Here is a 26712-nt window from a genome sequence, read left to right on the forward strand (position 1 = left end):
GCAGATATAAGAACTCCTATTAATGATATGATGGAGTCTCTTAACTGGGATAAACTACATACAAGATGGGAAAAACAACTTCTGATAATTGTGTTCAAGTGCCTTACCCATAATGCACCATCTTACTTATCCTCTCAATTTATTTATATGCAATCTCTTCATACTCATGGTACCAGAAGCCAAACTTTCAATTCTCTTGCCATTCCAAAATGGAACATAAATCCTGGCAAGAGAACTTTTCACTACAGATCATGTTATGCTTGGAATGAACTCCCTCAAGACATCCGTAGAAACTTTTCTTCCATGACCCTTAATACTTTTAAAACCTGTATTTCAGATTTGTGATTAGAGTTTATTAATTTCCACAAATTTATTCAATTTTTTGTCTTTTCCTTATATCTGATTGCCAAACATGTACATTGTTATAATATTATCAGTTTTTAATCATGTAACTATTGGTGTTACCAGACCTAATGTAAAAATGAACCTGATGTACAATGTAACTAATGTATCATGTAACTTTTGATTCCATGCATTGCTTTTAATTTAATTTATATTAATCTCTGTTATGAAATTGTACAATGTATATGTTTATTGTGAAATGTCACTCAGGGCCCCCTTGGAGATCAGTACTAGTTACTGAAGGGGCTACCCTGGTTAAAGAAAGATTAAATAAATAAATAAATAAATAAATAAATCACCTTTCATCTTTCTTATAAAATATTTCCCGGTATACTTAACCGCTCCAATTTCCAAAAACAAATTTGGACCTCCCACCATAACCGGGGATATGGTAGACGATCAAATTTTAACGGTAGGAGGTGAGGTATTTATATTTTTCCAAACTTGATATTTAGATTTAGATTATTGATTTCCTTTCATATTTATCCAAATACCGTAAAGATTCACCTAATGGCGCACTTGGGCTCCTTTGCCTTGGGGTAAATATCATGTGCAAATAGGGAGCTCCCTCCTCTGAAATCCCAGAAAGAATTAAGGTTCCGTGTCCTTGTTTGCCGGTGGGAATTTTACGAGAGGGCACTTTTAGGTTGTGCCTAAAATTCCACTAATGTCAAGGGAGCCCACAGCGCCATTAGGCGAATCTTTACGGTATATGGTAAAAATTCATGTTTGTACCATGTACCCAAATATACAGGTTTTGCCTTTCTTTTGTATATAATTGTATTGTATGATTTCCCAAATTAAAGAAGGTGTACTTAGAGGATGTTGGTACTTATTTTGGTATCACTGGATAGAGGACACATTTGATACACTGCAAATTTCACATAACGTGTAAAATGTAACACCTTTTGAACACCTGAGACGCATCCATAATTTTGTAATTTTTGTATGTGTTTTTGGACATTTTATGCTACTTTCTATGTTAATAGTATTCCATACAACAAAAATAGAGAAAAAGTAAAAAATTGTGTTATTATTGCCCAATGTATTTTTTTTTTCAGACACAGAATCTGAGGTTTTCAAGGTGTTCTTAAACTGCTAAAAAGCTGACAAATATAAAATACCAATGCTGACATATACATAAACTGGATGATGTCACATTTTGTACTTTATATAGAGCAAACGCTTTAAATCAATGTAAGCTATAAATAAAAAGCTGTTACATTTGTAAATGCATCTGATGTGTGCTGTAAAATTTGCAGTGTATTCAATAATTGGTACCAAATAGAACAGCATAGAGGTATGGTACAGAAATCCAGGGGGAATGCACCCTTTAGGTTTAGTGTTAGTATTCTGATTGCATTTAATAAAAAAAGTTTTGAATCTATATGTTAATCTTCCTTTTATGGACATGCATTTTAATATTAGTCTCATTATAATTGTTTTTATGACTACTTTGTTACAGATTCTCAGTATGGCAAGTTTGGAAACAATGCAAAAAGTTCTTGACAGCTCCTTGGTGTTCATGTGTGACAATTTGCAGGTTGAGGACATCTTAATTGATCTAAAATCTAGAGAAGTATTAGATGAAAGTGACGCTCAGATCATACGCCATGAAATTACAGATAAAAAAAGGGTGGAAAAGTTGCTTGAAATCCTACACAGAAAACCTTTGAAATGTTATGTGATGTTTACGAAAGTTTTGAAGACCACACGCCGAGATTTGTACGACAAAATGAAGAAAGAAGAGGAAACGCTGAACTTCAATCCATGTAAGTTTATAAGTTTGTTTTACCAAAAGGCTGTTTTGTGTACATAACATTGCAATGATTCCTTTTCACAATTAGGAACAATTGATACACAAAAAAAATATGTTTAATAGGGATTGGAAACTGGAATGAGGAGTGAATGCTCATAAATCTATGATGAGGTAACTTATGTTATTACTGGGGGCATTACTATTAAGCTTGACAATATAGCCTGTTGGCCACATGTAGTGATTTTAAAAACTGTATGCATGGATGGTTGTCTGTTAAAGACTGTTCTGTTAGGCCTGTAGCCAGGATTTTTGAGGGGTGTGGAATTCCAAAATGTGGACCTTTTTCCCCTAAACAATCGCTTACATGTAAAAAGTTACTTTGTATGTGGGACTATTTGAAACAGTTTAATATGAAAAAGTAGTTCCTTTGTCAATGTTTTTTACCCACAAGGGAACTGTATTGCCTTTGTCAATGGGGACTGGGGGTCAAGGTGCTGCCACAATATCCACCCAGTGGCTACAAGCATTTGAAGCATGGACTCTGGTGGTTCTTCTTTGTTTATTGGCTGTAGCCTGTATCAACATTAAATGATAAAGTCATATAAGCTGTAATTTATTTTGATTTTTTGGAATTGAATATGAAAATACATTCGCATTGTCTTAGCATTGTATGCATACATTATAGATGGTTTACATATCATTGCTTTGTTTCTTGATCTTTTATTTCAGACTCAGATAAGGAAGTTGTGGAAGAGTAAGTGAAATATATAATCATCTTGATATTTATTTAAAAAAATCAAACTTGTGATATCTGTTTTAGGTACACCAATTTTGCTGTATTTTGAGTGATAAATGAGTAGGAATTAGAAAACAAAAAGAAAGCAGGGGTTTCTGTTAATTTGAGAGTGAAAACATGAAACCAAACATGTTTCTATATTATGTTACAAGTGCCTTAGATAATATGCCATATTTCACCATCTTTTTACCCATATCGATGGTCCATGTATTGATATTAGGTTACAAGTGCCTAAGATAATATGCAACATTTCACCACCTATTCACCCATATCCATGGTCCATGTATATGTCACCATATAACCATTACCTCAAAAATATCACTTCTCAGGAACTATGACTGCACAGTAAGGTATCAAGGTTATCTTATGTAATTATGATCCATTTTGGTTATGTACTGTCTCTGGCCATTATGACAACATGTTTCTGTGGTCACCCCAGAGATAGAAAACACAGAGGAACTTAAGTTGTGAAATGAAAATACAAACTTTCCTTAAGGCAGAGGTAAAGAGCCGCTATACTTGTCATCAGTAAAAGTAAATGTCTTGTATGAAAGTAACCATACATTTTGTGTCGGTCTTTGGTTTTGATGTATTGGTGCTTGGGTGCTGTCTTGTTATCAGTTGTGTACCAGATAAAATTTCCAAGGTGGGCAACATTACAGATTATGTACATCCAACTTACCCGCTACATGTACCAAAATGACTTTACTTGGACATATTCATGCGAAGCGAGCGAACGTTTGCAATTTTAATGCTGAAACCTGGGCCAATATAAGGATAACTGTAGCCTAAAACAGTCTAAACGGAAGATGAACATCACATTATGTGGTCAATTTAGTCCCGCTATTTTGGCGGTCGGTATGCCACTACTAGTGGCAACATTTCAGGGTGTCCGTCAAATGGGCTAGTTACGAAAATATCATGTCAGATATTATCAAGTAGCCCTTCTCGGACATGTGGATGGGCACTTTTTTACACACTGCTTGTCATGTATCATTCCTATCTGTCTCACCATCCCTGCCTGTGTAATTTAAGCAGATAACATTAGGGACCGTTCACATAAGGGGGGCTGATGTAAAAAGGGGGGGCCTGAAATGTTTTATCCCTCTGAAGGGGGGCTTTTAAAAATATCACCTTAATTTTTCTTGTCGAACATGAGTTTACACTATTTTCTATGGGGTTGACGTTCATTTTTTTCATGGCCAAAAAGGAAGGCCCTGAAAATAATTTTAGGTCCGAAAGGGGGGGGGGGCCTGATAAAAATATGTGAATTTTTCTTTTTGCATCAGGCCCTCCTGTTACAAGCGTTTGTGAACAGTCTCTTAGATAAATTATATGTGAATCACTCTGAGCATGTAACTAAAGTAACTAAAAGTGCACTGGTTGGATATGAGGGTAATTATAGCCTGTGATGTTGTGGTGCATTCACATATTACGCTCATAACTAGTACTATACCGTGTCATTGGTTGGTAATCAGAAGTTAAGCTTTGACGATCATAATTAACCTGTATAAGTGGCAGAAAATTACTGCATTCTTTTTTTACAATATGACAAGTTTGAATGCAGTAATACAAAAAGTCCAATGGGTGGATATGAGATAGCTGTGAAGCTGTGATGTCATTCACTATATGGTAATCAGTTAAGCTCTGACGATCATAACTTGTAAAGGACAAAAACAATGGCAGACAATTACTGCATTCTTTTTCTACATATTGGAGACCTGATATAATTATGTTGAATTATCATTTTATTTGTATTGCTCCTTCTTTTCCCACAGATTTACCTTGGTTGATGCATGTGATATTAAAGAAAAAGAAAAGCTAGGAACAGGTGGATTTGGCAATGTGTATCTGGCTACCCATAAGCATTGGGGCGATGTCGCTGTCAAAAAATTACATATTAGGTATGTGTAACATGTTATTGGTAATATGATACTTTATTTTGTAAACATACATTAATGCTATTATCTCTAGCCCACATTGTACATAATTTGTGCAATGAGTAAAACATTGAGCTGCACAGATCACAAGTGTTGCCTGCTTTTTTTCAAATACAGATCAATTGATTTTATTGGCAATTAAAGCTATATTGTCTAAACTGTAGATATACAATATTAAAAGTTGTAGTGACATGGGTTCTTGTTGAATGCATGGGCTGCATATTCCAAGTGATATTTTTCACACTTCTCAAACATCAGAACTAAAGGAAAATTAATATTAAAGCCATTTATAAAAAGAACGTCAATAATCAGCATGTAATTATTTGGTTATCTTTCATTTTACTGTAGTTTGACTGATCAGATCTATAAAGAAGCCAAGAAGATGTGGCAGGTCCTTGCTTGTCCACACTTGGTGTCCATAATGGGATTTATCAATGACCCTGATCAACTGAGCATTGTAATGGAGTACCTTGAGTTTGGCAATCTGAGAGATTTCAATAGGGAGTATATGATGAAATGCAGCTGCTGGCCAAGAAAAGTGAAAATGATCCAAGACGTCTCTCTTGGGATGAATTACCTGCATACAAGAAACCCACCGATATTTCATCGCGACTTGAAACTACAAAATATATTTGTAGGGGATGGATTTAGAGTCAAAGTAAGGATTATTCTGTATTTATCAGCTTTTCCCAAACTCTTTTCTATTAAAGAGGATACCAGACTGGGTTGATGCATGCAGATTGTGGCCAGATCAAAGAGCATTTGATCTGGACCTAATCTGCATCAACCTTGTCTGATATCCTCTTATGCATGTACATTGTTCCTTTTTAACTAGGGCCCAATGTCGCAAAAAATTGCCTTTCTCTGTGCAATTTGATTAGGTCTGTAAAATAAGCAAAATAAGCATGAACCATGCACTGGATTATGTGAGTGATATAAAGTAAAGACTTCAGTGTGTAAAATGACACATAAATAGATAATAATTAGAATCATTATTTATATTTTTAGATTGGAGACTTTGGTTTGGCAGTTAGTGAAACATCCATGCAAACCACCTCAGCAGGAAAGTCTTTAGCAGGTACATGCTCACATATGCCACCAGAAGCCCATAAGCGTAAATACAAAGTGAATATATCATGGGATAAATACACGTAAGTTCACTCACATTTATTTCAATACTTATTGCACACATTCTTAGAGCTCATTTATGTCTGCAGGCTTAATCCAATTTTTATTGAACCCGGGACCTTGTGCTCAAGTACTGTAAAGCAATAATGTGCAATTTCCATAAAACAGATTCTATTTGTTTCCACAAATTGTTAGTTTTCACTGATGTCCCTTTTTAATTACGAGCCAAACAAGTGACGTAAAATGAAGAAAATTGCTATTTCATTCGAGCATCTATAATTATTTTCAATGTGTATATGTGACACGATCTGGTCCATGGGGGCCAAAGGAGGCATTTTTGAAAATTGAGTTACTGTAATTATTACATTATGCATACAATAGGCTACCATTTACTGAAAACACTAAAGGTCTAGCATACTTGGTTCTAAAGTTATGAAGTTTTTGATGTCTATTTTCTTATGTATTTTATTGTTTTTTACTCCATATTTTTGCCTTTATCTCAATTTCACATTTGCCGCCTTTGGCCCCCATGGACCAGATCGTGTCACATATATTAGCTTGCGGATCGTTATTGAGTGGAGCTTCATGCAGATGGGACATATAAATAAGACATATAACGAATGGCAATATACACACAGTTTATGCGTCAATGATTCAATGATACACATGCATGAGACATGTCATGCATCTCTCGATCTGTGAACTCGGAATCATGCAAAAAGTAGAAATTCAAGAAAGTTGAGGGTGTCGCAATATTTTATATATACAGGGTGAACAAAATAAAGCTACTAGCTACTATATATTATGTCATTATTTGGCCCCCCAAAAAAAAAAAAAAAAAAAAAAAACAACAACCAATTTTCATCAGTTGATACCTGCATGTGTGTCTATAACATTAACCAAAGTTCATAATTGTACAGGTTTGGGATTACATTGTTTGAATTTACAAGTGGTAATGATCCATGGGGTGAAGGTATGTGATATGATACAATTAATTAGTATAACTATATCAACCTAGCCCATTTACCAAAGACTTAAATTCGAGTATACGCTTCATTTTATGAGTTTATGTGTAATAAATCAATCATAAGGATTTGTGAAACATATTGACTTATGTTCATTCAAATTTGTGTTTACAAAAACATTTAGATTTGGTATGTTTAGTTAAGGAAAACATGTTTCAATTAATCAACCTATCATAATTTGAGACATTAAAACCAGGCCTGCCTGTGATAATTTTTGTCTAAAATGAGTTAAGTCCACTATAAGGTATGCCAATGGATATACATGTACCGTAAAAACCTCGATAGTTAGGCAAGTCATAGATACACATACGAGGGGGTATCCAAAAGTTTTTGACATCACCCAGAAGGAAAAGAGCTATATTGATGAAATTTTGTCAGTGTAATCACTGGTCCTTATGTACATTATGGTCCAAAAATGGTCTCATAAGTATGTTTACTTTCTTTACATGGGGCACTAGATGGCCAGTAGGCGCATAACCTGCAATATGGTGAAAATTGAGGCACGCATCATGATTAAGTTCCTGCATTTGAAGGGTTAGGCCTATAATGCTCAGAAAATCTATGATGAAATTAAAGCAATCTACGGTGATGATTGCCCATCATATGGCACTATAAAAAAAAAAAAAAGGAATTTCCAAACTGGCCACATGTCCCTCACAGATGAGCCAAGAAGTGGGCGTCCATCACTTACGGATGATGCGCCACAGTGAAAAAACTCAAGAAAGTGGAGGATCTTATCACGAAAAGGTTATCGCCTACTTCCCATCTAGCGCCACCTGTGAAGAAAGTAAACATACTTATGAGACCATTTTTGGACCATAATGTACATAAGGACCAGTGATTACACTGACAAAATTTCATCGGTATAGCACTTTCACTTCTGTGTGATGTCAAAACTTTTGGATACCCCTCGTAGTTATATACAAACAAGTAAACCTGCAAATTTGTGTCTCAACCCCATTAGCTCAGTTGGTAAAGCGCCGGACTTTGGTACAATTTCATGTTTTCAAAAGTGTTTGATAGTAAGCACATATACTATCGAGTTTTTATGGTATACTTTATCTGTCTGAAATTTGTATTTCTGATATTGAAAGTATAGGGCACCAAAGGAAATGTCAATATTGTTTATGTGTCCAAAAATCATATTTCTAAGCCAAAACGGCACATCCACCATGATAAATTGTACACAATGAATTCAGTAATGTATTATGTACACCAGGGTGGTTGATTAGGCCCTATCTACATAATATTGTATAGCAACATGAAGCTAAATGTAGGCTAACATACTTAGTTTCCCCATGTATACTGGACATAGACTGTAACATAATTATTCAGGCAAATTTTGTTCAAATTGCAGTTCATCACATATATTTAATTTTTTTAAATTATAGATGCCATGCCTGGACAAATAATTGGGTGGGTGTTAAGTGGTGAGAGACCAGACCTTGACGAACTACCTGCAGATGTCTCTGAAGAGATAAAAGACATCATGATAAGATGCTGGGATGCTGATCAAACCAAAAGACCAGATTTCCAAGGTGCATATTATATTCCCCATATTTACTCTAATCTGTCCTTTAATATGCAGTTCTACAAACTGAGTCACTACAGTCATTATAATTATTTTTCAAGCAGATATATGCAAAGTGCAAATTGCATGTTTAAGTGTTGCACTGTATGCCTCATTACACTAAAATCTCTGAAGGGCCGATTATTTATATGGATAACAAAACAATTACAAATTAATATATAGATAAATGCAATTCTTCTTCATCATCATCTTCATCTTCTTCATCTTCATCAACAGCATCTTCTTCTTCCTCTTACTGTTACTATCATTGTTACTATATTATTATACTTTTGCTATATTTTGCACACCAAAGAGTAAGCAATGTACCAAAGAGCTAGCTTATAATCTGTAAGAACAATTTGGTAAGACTTTTGTCACCTAGGGTATCCATCCATATTTATATATATAAGCTTTATACATGTGTTAACATCAGGTGTTGTTTGGTATTTATATCCCAACAGAAATCCAGCAGGATATCTCTGACATCTACCACTCGAAATACAGAGAAAAGATACTTGTGGCAGATGCAGAAATAATTAAACAAATGGGATCGGTAAGTCATCATAGTTGCAATCTTTGAATCTTTGAAACAAATAGGACAGCATTGAGCTGGATAGATAATTAAAACTTGGTGGATGGATAAAAGGCAAGTTATTGGATGGACCCGTTACTGATGGTGCTATGGAAATTTGGAGTTTATGGTACTGGTAGCCAATGATTTGACTAAAAGACAAGTTCCTTTCAGTGCATCTTGGATGATTTGGAGGAATCTGGTTAAGGTACTGATGATATCATCTAATTGTCTCTTGTAATGTGCAAACAAGTTCTTTGGCAAAGTATAAGCAAACAGGTAAATTAATTAATTTTGCTGAAATATCCTTTTAATCAATAGAATAGAAGGGTTAAGTGTTGTAAGAGTTGTGACTCAAGGTAAGACTTAATTCAAGGCACATAGTTGTTTTACTTTACCTGAATCAACTGGACTTAACTTGAGTCACCTACCAGAATGACTTGACTCAGTGAGCTCAAGTCATTTAGAAAAAACAAACTTAAATTTGACCCAAGACAGTTTACTTGACTAAAGTCAGTGTCAAAAAACAATTTACAATATATTTTATGTTTTATTTCAATTGAAAAACTCTGCCTCACGTTTAGTCAGTCTGCATCAGTTCAATATGTATTCTTTCATGGAGTAAAAAAAAAAGAAAGTTTCATGTCTGTATTTTAGGCCGGGGAGTCCATCTCTCTTTTGAAGCGAATTGGAGCCAGACTCCTCTGTGAATAATGTTGTTGTTGGAGGAGGGGGTCTGCATAATTAGTCTATTTTACCTTCCCAGCATAAACCGGTACACATTTATACACCTTGGTGAACAGAGACAATAGTGGTAAAGAGCCTTGTCTATAGATATTAAGCAGTAGCTGGTTTCATGTGCACTATGTAAATTTAACTAAACATTGATATAATACTAGATACATCCATAATCTTTCCAGATACAAAACTGTCCATGAAAAGCCCATAGATTCCATGGACCAACTACTATACTGGAAGACAGAGATAAAAAGACTAGTTTGCGTCTGAAGTCATCTGTCAATCAAACTCGAGCACTGGTTTGTTTACCAATGTCGTTATGATATGAGTTGCTGAACTCGGTGGTAAAACCGGGCGCCTTATTGTTAATATTGCCCCTTCAAACATACAAAAGTTAGGTCTTTACAGTAGGAAACTTTCTTTCGCAAAGGCACCATGTCAACAATGCCTAGAAAAGCTGCTTTTTGCCTTGTAAAAGTACATAATTTTTCGCCATGTTTTGCTATTCCTTTTCTCCGATCAGCACCAGATAAATCAACCTTCCTTTTACGCGCTATTATAACCAATCAAGGATCGTAGGGAATTTGATTGACAGTAACATCAGACGCAAACTAGTCTTTTTATCTCTGTCTTCAATTATATATAGTCTGGTTTATTTAAATATATTTGCTGTGATTTCATGCAAATAACATGCAGTTATGTAACTCTGTTTTTTACAGGAACAGGGGACAAGAGGGAAACAACAAAACACTAAAATTAGTAAGCTTTATATTTGATTATGCTATACTACTGTTAAACCGTTGTCGCTGGGTTTATTCAAACAATTTTGACAATTACTGTATGATTTTACCTCACTTCACAATTTTTTCAGAATGTATGTATGTATTGTATTCAATAGGGCCCAAATGCAAGGCAGTGCTTCAGCACTGGTTAAAGGGCAGAATGGCTGTATTCTCTGTAAAGATTTCAAGAGTGATAGTTTCTGATAGCTATGCAATCACCCGGTCCATCTTATATAAGAAACAATTTGTGACAACTTGTAGGAATGGAAGACAATATGGAAAGAAAAGATACTGCTGGCATTAAAGTCAATTTGTTTTTAATCATTTATCAAATAGACAAACCAGATGCACCAAGCAGACCTAAAGTTGGCAACCAAGGTGTAAAGAAGGTTGGCATCACCTGGTCACCTGGTCAGAATGATGGCGGCTCACCTGTTACAGGATATATCATTAAGAAGAGACAAAACACTTCAACCTGGGCTCTTGTTGATGATAAGGTATGCTTTCATTGACAATAATATGAATCAAATTCTGGACTCACCAACGATTTTTTAGTAACGTTGCGACCCATTCACCAGGTCTTCATCCGACTGCTCAGAACCGGGATCAGAGACTTGGCTCATGGTTTGGTCATAGTTTTTTATGGTAATCAGCGAGGAAGTAGTTTCACGGTGGGGTCCCAGGCGTACGATAGTAGGAAATGGAGACCCCCTTCTTATTGAGTGCTGGCTGCTTGGCTCTTTCACCCCCCCTCTCCGTTACTAAAGATCGTTGGTGAGTCCAGAATTTGATTCATTTTCTATTTTCTACTACTGGATGACTCAAAACATTCATAACCTTGTATGCTTTTATTATTACTATAGTGGTTATACAGGGATTCTCAATAGGCAGCCCGCAGGCCAGATCCGGCCCCCGGGGGGGGCACTCAACTTAAATTTTGGTAGGGGTGTGCGGCGCAGAGCGCCGAACTTTGGGAACTAAGAACTGATTTTCGGGCAAAATAGGGGCTTGAAGAACTGAAATTAGGGCCAAAATATAGGCTGTTGAGCTAAAAAATTTAAATTATTTCCAAATTTGAGCTTAAAGAGCTACAATTGTCAGAGTTTGAGGCTCAAAGAACTGGAGCAGATCCAAATGTGGGACTTAAGGAACTGCCGGAGAGCCTGAAAAAGGGACCCTTGAGCGCTGCACATACCCGTACCACCTTAACATGCGAGTGCCCACCCCGGGATCCGGCCCACAGATTAATGGTGGTTGGCCCCTGAACAGCTCTGAAATGTGCAGTAAACATATCAAAACAAGGTGTATTTGGCCCTCAAACACAGATCTTTGAAATTTGATTGGCTGTCTATGGGCTGTGAGCAAATTGAGAGCCCCGGGTTTATAATAATAACTATGATATTGAGTAGTGCCATGTGCATTGTACACACTTATCATACATCTGTCTACTGTAGCTTCCAGGGCAATATTCATATAAATGTTGAGGTTAGTGGAGTCTGTCTGTTGATATGTGGTTCATCCTTTAATACCATCAAAGTTAAACAAAACATGTCATGTTAGTATTTTTTTTATAAGAGCTACTGAGTCCACTATATTAAAAATAAAGTAGAGTTTAATGAATGCTGCCTCTTGTTCATCAAAAAACCAAGTCAAGTTGAAACACATGTCAAAAAGAAAAAAATATTGTGCCCAGATCTGCAGCAAGATTAGGAAAATATCAGGATATTCCAAATGTGGAAACTTTGACACTGTACCCTAGGAGTGGCGTGGATGGAGATGTCCTATGATGAGGCATTCAAGGAAGCACCCAGTGTGTGTCCTTTTATGGTACATTTTAGGGTTATTAAAGAGCACATGGTATGAGGTGTGTCATTCAGGCATATTAATGCAGTGGGGGATGCGGCTAGGATCTGAGCCCCCAAAGAACTGGTACTTTATATATGTGTATATTGCTAGGGTCCACGTTCTGCCCGTGTGATACTGTACATGGAACCCTTTTTATTTAGTCTAGTTAGGCCCATGTGCATATGCAAAGGTGAGAAATATCATGGGATATTCTGTCATCATTTGCACATGGGTTGTCACTTGAAAAATTCTGTAGTGGCACTTATTAGGGGAGGGGCACTAATTAGGTTGATTGTGGTACATGCAATAATATTATGGTGTTTTGGGGCGCTTTCAGGGGACATTGTTTTAACTCATTTGGTATTCTCTACAGAGAGGATATTTGAACAAATTGTTTCAACTACCAAAACAATATTACAAAGCCTGGAGTTTCAGATTCTGTGCCGAACCTCAAACCTATATAGTGTGTTTTATATGTGTTTTACTGATTTACCTTAAATGCTGTTTATATTTGCTTGTATTTCAGGTGACTGATACTTCTTATAGCGCCACCTCTGATATCACAGCAGGGATTCGATATCAATTTCAGATCCTTGCTGTGAATGAGGAAGGGATCAGCAAACCAAGTGACCCATCTGATGTTGTAGTTCCTTATGGTAAGAAATTATTCCAAAATTCTAAGATACTATTCTTATTATTTAATCCATCTTAAATGAAACAATATAGCAGCAATAAATAATAATAATAATATCTGTAATCATATGTAATCATATCTTAATGCTTATAACTATCATACATTAACAATATGGGGGATTGCTACTAGTTCAAATCAGGTAGGACATTTTTCTCACCAAGTTAATAAGCATCTTCTATACTTTGTTAGGCTTATAATTATGAGCATAACATTGTGGATTGATATAGAACCATTAGAACAGCATGCATTTATGCAATTGGGTGCAGCGCGGTCAGCACTTACTTGTACAGTGGCGTAATATTATGGAGAACAGGGAGGGGACACAGCCCCAATCAATCTGAAAATTTAGCCACTGTATTTATACTCCATTATGTGACTTTATTGACATGTGCCGTAACAAAAAGTGAATCACTTTCACCAATTATAAGCCAAACAAGTATAGTGAGGAAGAATACGACATTTTTTCCATGATTCCCTTCATTAGGAAGAAAACCAACTCCAAGAAGTTGTTTAATTTGTTATCAATTTGCCCATGTAACAAAGATTAAATGTAAAAGTGTTTACTAGAAATCATTAACTTATGCTTGTTGCAGCAATTTTTAACTTCAACCGTATGAACATGTATAGGCTATGAAGTTCGTCACTTTTTAATGTCTTCTTAATATATTGAAGGACTAAAACACCAAAATGTTTGATTAAAATTCACAGATAAACCCAGCAAACCTGGTAAACCAGTTGGGAATATCACAGATAACAAGACTAGCATCAAGATCACTTGGTCAGCTCCAGAAAATAACGGTGGTTCTCCTGTAACAGGATATGTCATAGAACAGTGCCGTGGTAGTGAGAATTGGGTCAAAGTCAACAAGCAGAAGGTTAGTGTTGATGTTAATCAGAGATATCAGAAATCAGCCAAAGTCTTCATATCAAGATCAAAATTATTCTGATAAAAATAGCGTTTTTGTTTGGTGGGGACAATGGAACCAAACTATTTTGTTCTGTTGTTGATAATTTTTGTGTTGTTGTGTTTTCATTAGGTTACTGAGCTTCATTACACCAAAGAAGATGTAGAGGCAGGCACACAGTACAAATTCCGTGTGTACGCTGAGAACGTGGGAGGGTGCAGTGACCCAAGTCAACCATCAGAAGTCATTGCTGTAGTAGGTAAGGTTTCTTTTTAATTGTTCTTGTAGAGAAACTTGGGTAGCATATAAGAGGGAATTCCAGAAAGATTATCAGTTGATGTTGAGGTAAGGTATGGAAAGTTAAACTGAATGTAAAAGTCAATGAGGGTGCACCTATGGTTTCAAAATCTGAATTTGAAAACAGAGTCACAGTAGTACAAGAAGTCACCCAGCAAAAGCCTGGCTGTCCCACAGAGTCCTCTTTCTTCTTCTCTTCCTCCTTCTTTTTCGTCTTCTTACCGTGTCCATACACACTAGATATTGTGTTTCAGCCATAGCTGGACACAACTCTTGGCAATATCATTGTCTTAATAATAATTGGTAAGAGATGCATCAACTTGGTCTAAGATTCAAAAATGCACAATGAACTGATTTTACTGAGAAACAATTAACCATTAACAGAGTGATCTAATTACAATACCCAGCACATTTTCTTGTAAGGAAGGGGAATGTGTTAATGAACTAGGGCCAAATAATAAATTGTTGGGTTGCCCTCAAATCTAATCTACACAAAACTGAAATCAGTAAACTTTATATTTGATTATGGTTATATACTGTGAAACCATTGTCGCTGAGATTATTCAAACAATTTTGACAATTACTATTTGATTTTACCTCACAAATCACATTTTTTTTCAGAATGCAACATCCTTGATACACTTACAGTCGTCATGGTGACTTAATAATGTCATAATTAAACAGTTCCTTGTTGTTAGAGTAGCAATGGATTTTGGAATTGACAACTTTTCAAACCCTTCATATTATTTTCCAGTTCATAAGTATTGTTATTTTTTATTTATTTATTAATTATTACCACCATCAGGTAAAATGACTTGGCTAAATTCAGATTACCACTCTTTTTATGGTACATTTGGAATTGGGCAAATGAAAGCTGAAAGTGCTCTGTCCTTTGAAACAATGGTAAGCTGTCAACCCCATAGTGGAATGGCGTGTACATGCTGAATTTCAAAAAGAGTAGGGTTGCACCCATGATTGTCCAAGTTGTATTCAAGAGGGCCCAATGGAAGGCAGTGTTTCAGCACTGTCTAATGGCTATATTCTCAGTAAAGACTTCAAGAGTGATAGTTTCTGATAGCTATGCAATCACTCGGTCCATCTTATATAAGAAACATTTTGTGTCAACTTGTAGGAATATATGGAACACAATATGGAAAGAAAAGATACTGCTGGTATTATAAAGTCAATTTGTTTTTAATCATTTATCAAATAGACAAACCAGATGCACCAAGCAGACCTAAAGTTGGCAATGAAGGTGTAAAGAAGGTTGGCATCACCTGGTCACCTGGTCAGAATGATGGCGGCTCACCTGTTACAGGATATATCATTAAGAAGAGACAAAACACTTCAACCTGGGTTCTTGTTGATGATAAGGTATGCTTTCATTGACAATAATATGAATCAAATTCTGGACTCGGCAACAATTTTTTAGTAAAGTTCATCAGAGTGCGCAAAGACTTGACTCATATGGTTTGGTCATGTGATGGTTCTTTCCCGGATGGCTTCTTTCACTCGAATCCGAGATCCCCTCTCCGTTACTAAAAAATTGTTGGTGAGCCCAGAATTTGATTTATATTATTGTATATTTTCTACTACTGGATGACTCAAAACATTCATAAACTTGTATGCTTTCATACACCAATAGTGGTTGGCCCTTGAACAGCTCTGAAATGTGCAGTAAACATATCAAAACATGGTGTATTTGGAACTCAAACACAGATCTTTGAAATTTGATTGTCCGTCTATGGCCTGTGAGCAAATTGAGATGATATTGAGTAGTGCCATGTACATTGTACACACTTTAAGTAGCATCCATCTGTCTACTGTAGCTCCCAAGGTATTCTCTAAATACATATAACTGTGGTCGAGTTAAAAAGTTAAACAAAACATGTCATGTTATCTTTATAAGAGCCAAGTCCACTATATTACCAAAAAATAAGGTTGAGTTTGATGAATTCTGCCTTTTGTTCATCAAAAAACCTTCAAGTTGTAACACATGTCAGAAAGAAAATCAAAATCATTTGCCATCTGCCCAAAGGTTGTCACTCAAGATATTCTGTAGGGGCACTTATTATGGGAGGGGCACTAATTTGGTTGATTGTGGTACATTTTGGGGCAATAATATAGAGCTTTCGGTGAACATTGTTTTAACACATTTGTTATTTTCTAGAAAGGATATGTGAATAAATTGTTTCTACCAAAACAATATTTCAAAAGTTTCAGTTTATGTCATCCTCAAACCTAGTGTGTTTCATATTTGTTTTACTGATTTACATTAAATGCTGTTTATATTTGCTTGTATTTCAGGTGACTGATACTTCTTATAGCACCTCTGATATCACAGCAGGGATCCGATATCAATTTCAGATCCTTGCTGTGAATGAGGAAGGGATCAGCAAACCAAGTGACCCATCTGATGTTGTAGTTCCTTATGGTAAGAAATTATTCAAGTTATTCCAAAATTCTAAGATACCATTATTATTATTTAATCCATCTTAAATTAAACAATATAGTAGCAATAAATAATAATAATAATATCTGTAATCATATCTCGATGCTTAACTATCATACATGAACAGTGTGGGGGATTGCTACTTATTCTACATCAGGAAGGATATTTTTTTCTCACCAAGTAAATAAGCATCTTCTATACTTTGTCCAGCTTATAATTTGCAGAGACTCATAACATTGTGGATTTTATTTGTTTGTTATTTATTCAGGAAAATTCCATCAATACAAATGTACTTGTCTCCCTGGAAGCTCTGATAACATACATATAACATTCATATACAAATAACATTGTAAGAATAAGAATAATTAATATACAAACATGGAAATATAGAACAAGTTCAAATTAACAAATTTATGAGGAAGGCTATAATAAGTCTTAAATACATACAAAATTATAAGGCATTCTTGAACTCATTCAAGCTATAGTGAATCCAAATTGACACAGAGATTAAAAGAAAGTCTATTCCATGACGTGGCAGCTCTATAATGAAATGTTGTCTGCCCAGAAGATAATTTCTACTTTGGAGCAACCAATTTGTTATGAGATTTGATATTAGATTGACTTCGAGTGTTCTTAGAATGAGTAGAGGAGTGAAAGTAAATTGAGATGACAAATAATGTGGAGCAATCTTCTTTAAACATTTAGACATTAAAAAACTAAACTAAGTAACTAAATAAGTATAACTGGTTCTCCAACCTACTATCAAATTTATCCCAGTACAGGTCTTTCATCATTTTGTCGACTGGTGTTCTTATGAAATTTCTGCAGAAAGTAAAATATGGGCAAGTCTATTCTGCAGAATGTGAAGCTCATTTTTGTGACAAGCACTAAAATTTGACCAAACAGAGCTGCAGTAGTCAAAATGACGAAAAAAAGGGCTTGGGCTAGTGTTTTAAGTGATCTAACAATACGTTTTGATACAGAAGAAAGATAATTAACATGCTCATCCCAGGAAAGAAAGATGTGGATCAAAATATGTATACTTATCAACTCTTCCAATGAGGGATATATTTTTATAGTTAATTAAAGCTTGCCTTGTTCCAAAAACATCAACTTCATTTTCTTATATTTAGAGTTAAATGATTAGACTGAAACCAGTCGGCTATTTGCATTAAGATTATTTTCCAGAACAGTGGGGTCAGATGAGCTTACTAAAATAGTAGTATAATAAGTATTGGTATAAAATCATTAGAACAGCATGCATTCATGCAGTTGGGTGCAGTACCTACATGTACGCCATCATGTGAATTTAGGCAAGCTTAAGTTAGGATGCGTGCATTAACAAAAAATGAATCATTTTCACCAATTATAAACCAAACATGTATATTGAGGAAGAACATGACATGTTTTCCATGATTCACTTCATTAGGAAGAAAACCAATTCCAACAATGTCTTCTTAATATAATGAAGGACTAAAACACCAAAATGTTTATTCAAATTTACAGATAAACCCAGCAAACCTGGTAAACCAGTTGGGAATATCACAGATAACAAGACTAGCATCAAGATCACTTGGTCAGCTCCAGAAAATAACGGTGGTTCTCCTGTAACAGGATATGTCATAGAACAGTGCCGTGGTAGTGAGAATTGGGTCAAAGTCAACAAGCAGAAGGTTAGTGTTGATGTTAATCAGAAATGTCAGAAATCAGCCCAAGTCTTCATATCAAGATCAGAATTATTCTGGAAAAGCGTTTTTGTTTGGTGGAGGGACAAGAGAGCAAAACTACTTCTTTCACCCTTGTATTTGTTCCTGTTAAATCTTGTACTATTATTATTTGTGTGTTGGTGTGTTTTTATTAGGTTACTGAGCCTAGTTATACCACTATACCACTAGAGACAGGCACACAGTACCAATTCCGAGTATACGCTGAGAACGTGGGAGGGCGCAGTGAACCAAGTCAGCCATCAGAAGTCATTGCTGTAGTAGGTAAGGTTTCTTTTTAATTGTTCCTGTACAGAAACTTGGGTAGCATAAGAGGGAATTCCAGATAGATTATCAGTTGATGTCGAAGTACGGTATGCAGTTATATTGCAAATGAAGTAATGTGCTGACAAGGCCAAAGATACTACAGCTAGACATGAGATGTTCTAGTATGAGACTAAGCTTAATAAATATTACTTTGATTTTGTCATTCTAGCTGTTGTCAAATGCACAAATCAAAAGAAACATGACACATTTTGGTTTATTTTTAAATTTTTTATTTATATATATATTTTTTAATTAATGAATTTGGACTTGTGTTGATACAGCTACATTACTTTACAGATCTGTTTTGCGTAAGGCCACAGGGCCTCACTAGTCAGAACCACATAACAATATGAGGTAATCACAAAAATATACACACTCTACCTATCATGATGGAAATTGGGGTACCGGTTCTGCCGTACCATGGGGTTAGTTACGTGGGTGACGGACCCATACAGGGTCAGCCATCTGCAAGTTACGTACCATGGTACCCACCGCAGGGTGGTTTCATTCATGGGCTAGGGCCATGGCAGATGATTCCACCTAGTGGTTTTTTGCAGCACCATCAGCTGTTGCTCCTGCCAGCTTGCAATTAAGGCAGTGATCCTGGCTCATGCAGGGCCCGGATATACCTCATCTTGCTGGCGCAAGGGAGATAGCTACAAGTGTAGGCGGGCCTAGGAGTACCGGTACTGTTGCAGGTACTTCAGGGTCTTGTGAGAGTACTCCTTCTTCTCTTGCTTCATAATCTGCTACCCAAGGGGTAAAGAGTGCTTAGGGAAGTGATGCCCATTCTCTGTCTGCTTCATCATCAGAAAATGACTCAGAGACAGATGGCAAGGGAAAGGAGTTGGCAGTTGAGAATAGCAATGATTCTCATTCTGATAAGTCTTGAGGATGGAGTTCCTGCTCTCCTGCTACCCTGTGAGGAAATGACGCCACTGTGGTATTTAGCCATTTAACCCAGGGTTTGGGCCTGGCATGCCTTCAGGAGACCATATAGAAGGACCAGGGCATCTTTTCAGTAGGATGCCCTGCTGCTAGCTCCTTGAGGGTATCACCTACTCTCGAATTCCCATCCGACATCAGGTTGAGGAGCGGTGATGCAGTCAGGCTCTCCGGAGATATAATGCCTTGTTCTAGCACAGTCCCTTTACGTGTTACGGATGAGGATTACAGTACCCTCCAGAGGGTTCCACTGATGGACCCCGACATTGCCAAATGCCTGCCGCTTTCAAGTAAGGCATTCGTGTCCTACTCCCCCCAAAGAGATGATGAACTCAAGCACATTGACAAGCGCCCTTGGATAAGTGTGTTGGGTTTCGCCACTACCGTTGCCTCGGTAGGCTGGTGGCCAAGGATCTCTGGGCAACAGCGAAGTTTATCTGTTAGCGGTACTGACAATTCAAAACAAATGTTCTCATTGACATGTATGTCAAGTATGTTTATGAATTCCTAATTGTCATTGCATTTTTTTTTAGATCTCATATTGTATCACTTTTGTGTGCTATTGCACTGTGAATATTTTGTGTTATATTGACTGAGGGCCTGCTTGGAAAGCAGTACTGGTCACTGAAGTTGTTACCCTATGCAGTACCTTATGGGTACAACGGTACATAGCAAGGCCTCTTTCATAGGGGGTACCGGTACCTCACTACTTTCTACCCTATAGTTTTAGTATTAGTTGGAGAGGAGGGACCAGTACTGCAGGATAATGGGGTGGATCCTCTGTTTGAGGGTTACCCGTGATATCTACCACCGGTGGGTAGATGCACAGTGCATTACCAGCCAGGTTGATCTTCACAACACCAGCAGTCTGAACCCTGATATACAGCAAGGTTCCCATGCGGAGACCTATGTAGAAACTCATGATGGCAGTATTACCATAGTTCATGGGTACTGTGGTACATAACAGAGCTCTTTCAGAAGGGCTCACATCAGTACAACAATACGTCTGTTTGAGGGTTACCTGTGATATCTACCACCGGTGGGTAAATGCATAGTGCATTGCCAGCCAGGTGGTTCTTCGCAGCACCAGCAGTCAGAATCCTGATATGCAGCAAGGTTATGGCAGTATTGACTGTATGGTAGTTCATGGTTACAGTGGTACATAACAGAGCTCTTTCAGGAGGGCTCACATCAGTACAAAACATCCTATCTCAGGGAGCAGGGGGACACTGGTACCCAGCTAGGCTCTTTCCAGAGTTTTCTTCCGGGTACCCTGGTACACAGCAATGTGTATGGTGCCTTATAGGGGTACAGTGGTACATAGTAAGACTTGATCATTCAAGGGGGCTTCTGCGGTACCACAGTCAGAGATTTATCAGATAATATAGCTGTCAACATATTCTGGCCACACCTTAAGAGGTGACTGCGTTTTTCAGCTACCCACATGACCTGGGGGTTTGCCCTCATTAATATTGTCCAGGCTGTGCTTAAAACGCAGGAAGGTCAACCAGTGCCAACGACAGGCAACAGGTTGATTTTTCGGATGCACAACAGAGATAGTGGTCCAGGCCATGGTTGAGTGGGGGTTTGTGGTGAATAACAGTATAGTTCGCCATTACTCCAGATCTCACAGGGGCACAGGATCCTATATTTATGTCGATCCCCTGGGCAATATGTCATACTTTTATCTAAATATAACTTGAAGCTCTGTTATCTCAAACTATACGGTTCTTTTGTTTGTTTGTTTTCTGTAATCAGGTTTATTATAGCCTAACTATTCAATTAACCAGTATGATGCCAGTATTTTAAGGTAGTAATATGGACATGTCTCTCATTTATTTTATAGGTAAAGGAGCTGTCCCAAAGCAAGTCGTTCCAAAGCAAAAGCAACGTAGCACTGGTAAGAAAATTAAATGTTTTACTTTTATGTGTATCTGTAAACTCTTCTTATTTAAAAAAAAATACAAACTGATGCATCACTTTCAAGAAGAATTTTCTTGCATGATTCAGTTACCCTTGAGAAATTAAGCTGACAAGTCATAGGAGTGTAAGAAACCCAATCTCCAGGAGTGACCCCTAAACAAGTGGTCCCTCATAGTACTGGTAAGAAATGTATCTGTAAAACCAAATGTCTTATTTTAAGAATACAAGCTGGAACTATATTCTGTGGTAGATGCTTCACTTTCAAGAAGAATGAATTGATGTTACTTTTATGCATGATTCTGTTACCCTTGACAAGGTTACACTCATGACTCTGTCATGAAATTAATTTCTCATTCAGGTTCCATCATCAGCTATTACAAACTATACAATTCAGATTTATTTATTTTTGAAATGTTATTGAACGTGCATGCTGTGATTAACCTGACATAAAACAGCAACAATTTGACAGAAATCCAATCTCAGCATTAAATTTTGGGATAATTATACATGTTCAGTTCAGTTCAGTTTATTTCATCCATTCAAAATACATGTTAACATAATACAGAATAATATTTTCTTTTATAAAATAGTGTGGAACATTTTAAATTATATGACAAAAGTATGAGAAACAGAGGATGAGGATGCCACCAAACACACAGCGTGATGTTGTGGCACCCGATAGTAATGTTTCAATTTTACAATAAGCAAAACAAAATTTAATACATTAGGGAAAACATGAACAAAGACAAACAAGCCTTGTAAGTAGAAAAAATACAGGATTTATCAATGCAAAATTCAAAGTATAAAATGCATATTAAATAAGAAATAATTTTATAACCAGTAGGCATAGGCATATCTAGAAACATGTCTCAAGAATAGCAAACAAATTAGTGTCATGAGTCAGAGAACATAATGAACCACTGAAACTAGATAATGTATACTAGCATGAAAGCTCATTTGTGTTGGTAAACTTCATAATTGGATAACTTATGATCTCAACACAAAATTAAGACGTACCTCAAATTTTCGGTCACAACTTTGACCTTCATCTGGAGACTGGCAACCCAAGTTTGGGATTAGTGACCTTTTGGACACTTGACCCCAAAACCCGGTCGTACACTCTTGGTAACTTGTATCCAAAAGGTCACTGATCCCAAACTTGGGTATGCCAGTCTCCAGATGAAGGTCAAAGTTGTGACCGAAAATTTGAGGTACGTCTTAATTTTGTGTTGAGATCATAAGTTTAAATTTCCAATTATAGATAATGTATGCATACATGTAATATGTAATGTATGTTTTCTTCTCCTTGGTGGTGAGTAGTCAGTTAAAATGAAGATTAACATCAGATAGTATAATTCATACACTGGTCTCCCAAACATGTTGTGATGTGCCCTCAGTAATTTAATTTGATGATTTATCTTTGTTTACAAAGTTACATGAGTGATGACATTTTGGGGGAATTCCCCTCTCAAATTGAGCAAAACAAGTTGAATCATATCTAATTTGGAATATTTGGAAACCCCCTGAGGTTGTAAAGTGAAGATGACATCATAATGGAATTCCCCTCAGGAAGTGATGTAATGAGAAAGGTTAATGCTATAATTAAGACTTGGGAATTTCCCAGATTGCAGAATAGTGTGAAGGTAGTAAATGGCTATTAATAGAATGGTTTTTCCAGTGCTTGATATATAAGAAAATGTAATTATTGTCACAGTTGATAGTGTTGATCTGGGCTAGCTAGCTAATATGCTTACAGTCCAATTCCTTCAAAGAAAGGAAATTGCTAACCAGAAATATTTTACGTAGTCAATGCACTACTATCTGCCATTGTTGTCGGAGAAGATCTAGAATATGTCATAGAACGTACTTCAACCAAGAAAGGAATATAAATTCTTCTGTCGACTTGCTGAAGTCTGGTTAAAGGAGCAACACACCTGTCAATACAAGTGGGGACAACTGCATCGCAGTCCTGCTTCCTGAAGATATTGTGTGAAAGGTGGAAATAGCACCAAGTTTGGAGAAAGCAGCGCAAGGAGTTAATTTTGGAGAAAGTAGCGCAAGGAGATTTGTGTGAGGATTTTATATGCAAGGATATTTATCAATGCAAGTGTACACTGGACTTCGCTGATTTTCGCAGGACAAGTGAATAAGGATATATTACATCAGTCATCCAGAACATTGCAAGAACTTTATGATCACCAAGAAGAAGAATGCTGGCTAAGTACTAAATAGATAAAGAGTGATTATATTTGATTATTGTGTATGTGCATTTGTTGTCATATATTATACCAATCATAACATGCTTTCAATTAAAGACTTAGATTTTGTCAGCTTAATCAAACAGTGTATTTGTGTTGTGCATTTGTGTGAGTTCGGGTAAAAGGTGATTTTGGCCTTGAGTCAAGTACGACTCGTACATTTTAGGGGCTGTGCAATATATATGAGCCCTGGTGAGGGTTAAAGTATGGGGGCAAGAATATTTTGGCAAGCTAAAAGGGGGAAGCAATATTTGGCAGATGCAAAGGTGGGGGCAAGCAATTTTGGCAGGTCAAAAGGGTGGGGGGAAGCAATTTTTGGCACATATTTTACCGATCACCTTTTACATAACACATGTTAAAAAGGCTTCAGTACAGAACGTTCAAATGAGCAAAATTCGCTGCTCACTGCACTCACATTATAATCTAGACCAAAAGTTTGCAAATTGGGAACCCAAAAACTTGGCATTTGCAAAGGGGGTGGCAAAGACTTTTGACAGGCCAAGAGGGGGCAGGCAATTTTTGGCAGGCCGAAAGGGGTTGCAAGGATTCTATGGCACACAATTAGGAAATCCCCCGCGACTTACAATTATTAGGAGAGACATACATTGAGCAATTACAATTATAACTGAATTGCTATACCACTGACTTGTACAGGGTGTCCCAGAATGATTTGTACCGTGTTTGCGAAAATAACTAAAAATAGAAGACGGGCAGTGTATATATTTTTGATACCAGCATTATAATGTTGGACATGTCTCCTACTTATTTGGCGTGGCATGCAATAATGTAAAATCGATGAAAAACGACTCGCATACCTTTGAAAAATGGCACGATACGATTAAATGAAGAACGTGGGATGTTTGGCACAGCATTTCGGCGACAACTACTGTTGGGGTTGGGCCTTAAAGCTTGCCGGACAGCGGCAATGTTCGCTCAAGTTCTTACAGTCTTACGAGCACCTGAAGCTTCACTCTGCCGATTCCTGACAGTTCCGTGCGTTTCGTCAAACTTCTTTACGTTATACACTATCGTCTAATTAATCTTCTTCTTTATGCGTCTCAACATAGCTGCCGGTTTGCCAGTAAGTTTTTGAAAGAAATCCACGTTGCTGCACAGTAAATTGAGGAGCCGTCTTTTCTGTACCACAAGCAGTTCGATCTCTGCAAGCATTTCAAATGACATGGACATCACACCACAATAACTATATTTAAAACTACCGCCAAAGAGAGAATGGGATTAGGCCACACATCATTAATTCCATATAATGCTTGCTTCGTAACGTCATAAATAATAGATAGATATCGGCTATTAAGTGGAAATATGAACAGGGCACAACCAAAATACCTGCATAACTTTTTCTAAATAACTTTGTGCTGAGCGGTTAGTAATGTTACAGATTTTCAAAATAGGTTGCGTTGTCAAAACTTAGAATTCACCATTGTTACGCAATCTTCTATAACATCTACTAGAAACATCAAATTTTAAAAATCTAAAAAATCTGAGAAAGCTAAATATATGTATAACTTAAAATGCAAAACAATATGACCATTCAACATGCCCTTCATACCTAAAAAATTCCATCTTTCCCGGTACAGATCATTCTGGGACACCCTGTACTTCTACCATTCAATATGATGGTGGATGCACACCTCATAATCTGCATCCATTCATTGGAGAGGACTCAGAGGAGCATGTATAATGTATTGAATTATCCAAACTTTAAGAGATGCAATTGTACTTACTGACTTGTATACGACATAAATAAAATAAAAACTTTGTGTGAAAATTGATTAAAATCCTATGAAATGAAATGTCAGAAAGCATATAGAGAGCAACAGAGCATAGAGTTGAGTATAGAAGATTAGTAAGGAAAACTGCCTAGCTAGAATGTCATGATCCTTTAAATAAACCAGAACAGATGAAACTATTAGAGAAAATGAACAGATACTATTTTATATCCAGATGTACTGATATAGGAATATTATTGCCAACCCCAAGTAGCATTCTCTGTCTGACATTTTATTAATGTATTGTCTGAGAATTGAGTATTGTCAATCAACCAATATGACTTTTTTTTTGTTTCTTTGTTTTTGTAGATTCACCTAAAAGAAACCTCACTGCTGCTGGTAAGTTGCAGGCATTCTTATTTCAACCAGGGTTTCTCTAAAACAAAACTATGTGTAATTTTGATAAATGTTCATGCTCATTGTTTCATGTTACATGATTATGCAGACACAAACAAAGTATGCCATTTGTCAATTCAATTTGAGATACGTTGAAACTGTTCCATTTCTTTTGTACTTTGTTGTTTTAAGCAGCAAGTTCAATTTTACATCTTGTTTCTGTACAAATAGCCAAGAATTATAGATAACAAACGACTGTCACAATTTGAGGATAAAATTACATAAACATGAATTTAGGTACCATCCATGATCTGTCACTTCTTTTAAAATTTGCATTAAAATTTAAATGGAAGTCATCTGAATTCAGAGAAGTAAATTTGGTTATATTTTCTTGATACTTGAAAATGATCATTGTTATAATGTGTCAAAAAAAATTCAATGTCATCAAAGGGTTGCTCTTGGTCAAATAAGATTGTTGGATTTTAATGAAACTTGGTTGAAACAAAAAAAAACACTGGATAACAATGGT

At 36.5% G+C, this 26712-nt stretch overlaps 1 protein-coding gene across 1 annotated transcript in view; it reads left to right on the top strand.

The window, feature by feature from the left end:
• Positions 1-26712, top strand: part of LOC140146038 (uncharacterized) — a 171680-nt gene that overhangs the window by 13169 nt on the left and 131799 nt on the right. The window contains exons 3-21 of the mRNA XM_072167780.1: positions 1868-2174; positions 2891-2915; positions 4736-4861; positions 5246-5555; positions 5906-6048; positions 6946-6998; positions 8442-8588; positions 9082-9173; positions 10649-10688; positions 11048-11208; positions 13083-13212; positions 13959-14125; positions 14288-14414; positions 15666-15826; positions 16760-16886; positions 18411-18577; positions 18766-18892; positions 21726-21779; positions 26157-26186. Coding sequence (XP_072023881.1) covers positions 1877-2174; positions 2891-2915; positions 4736-4861; positions 5246-5555; positions 5906-6048; positions 6946-6998; positions 8442-8588; positions 9082-9173; positions 10649-10688; positions 11048-11208; positions 13083-13212; positions 13959-14125; positions 14288-14414; positions 15666-15826; positions 16760-16886; positions 18411-18577; positions 18766-18892; positions 21726-21779; positions 26157-26186 — 2485 coding nt within the window. The 5' untranslated portion in view covers positions 1868-1876. The remainder of the gene's footprint in view (positions 1-1867; positions 2175-2890; positions 2916-4735; positions 4862-5245; positions 5556-5905; positions 6049-6945; positions 6999-8441; positions 8589-9081; positions 9174-10648; positions 10689-11047; positions 11209-13082; positions 13213-13958; positions 14126-14287; positions 14415-15665; positions 15827-16759; positions 16887-18410; positions 18578-18765; positions 18893-21725; positions 21780-26156; positions 26187-26712) is intronic.

Source organism: Amphiura filiformis, chromosome 2 (assembly GCF_039555335.1).
Source record: "Amphiura filiformis chromosome 2, Afil_fr2py, whole genome shotgun sequence".
NCBI lineage: Eukaryota > Metazoa > Echinodermata > Ophiuroidea > Amphilepidida > Amphiuridae > Amphiura > Amphiura filiformis.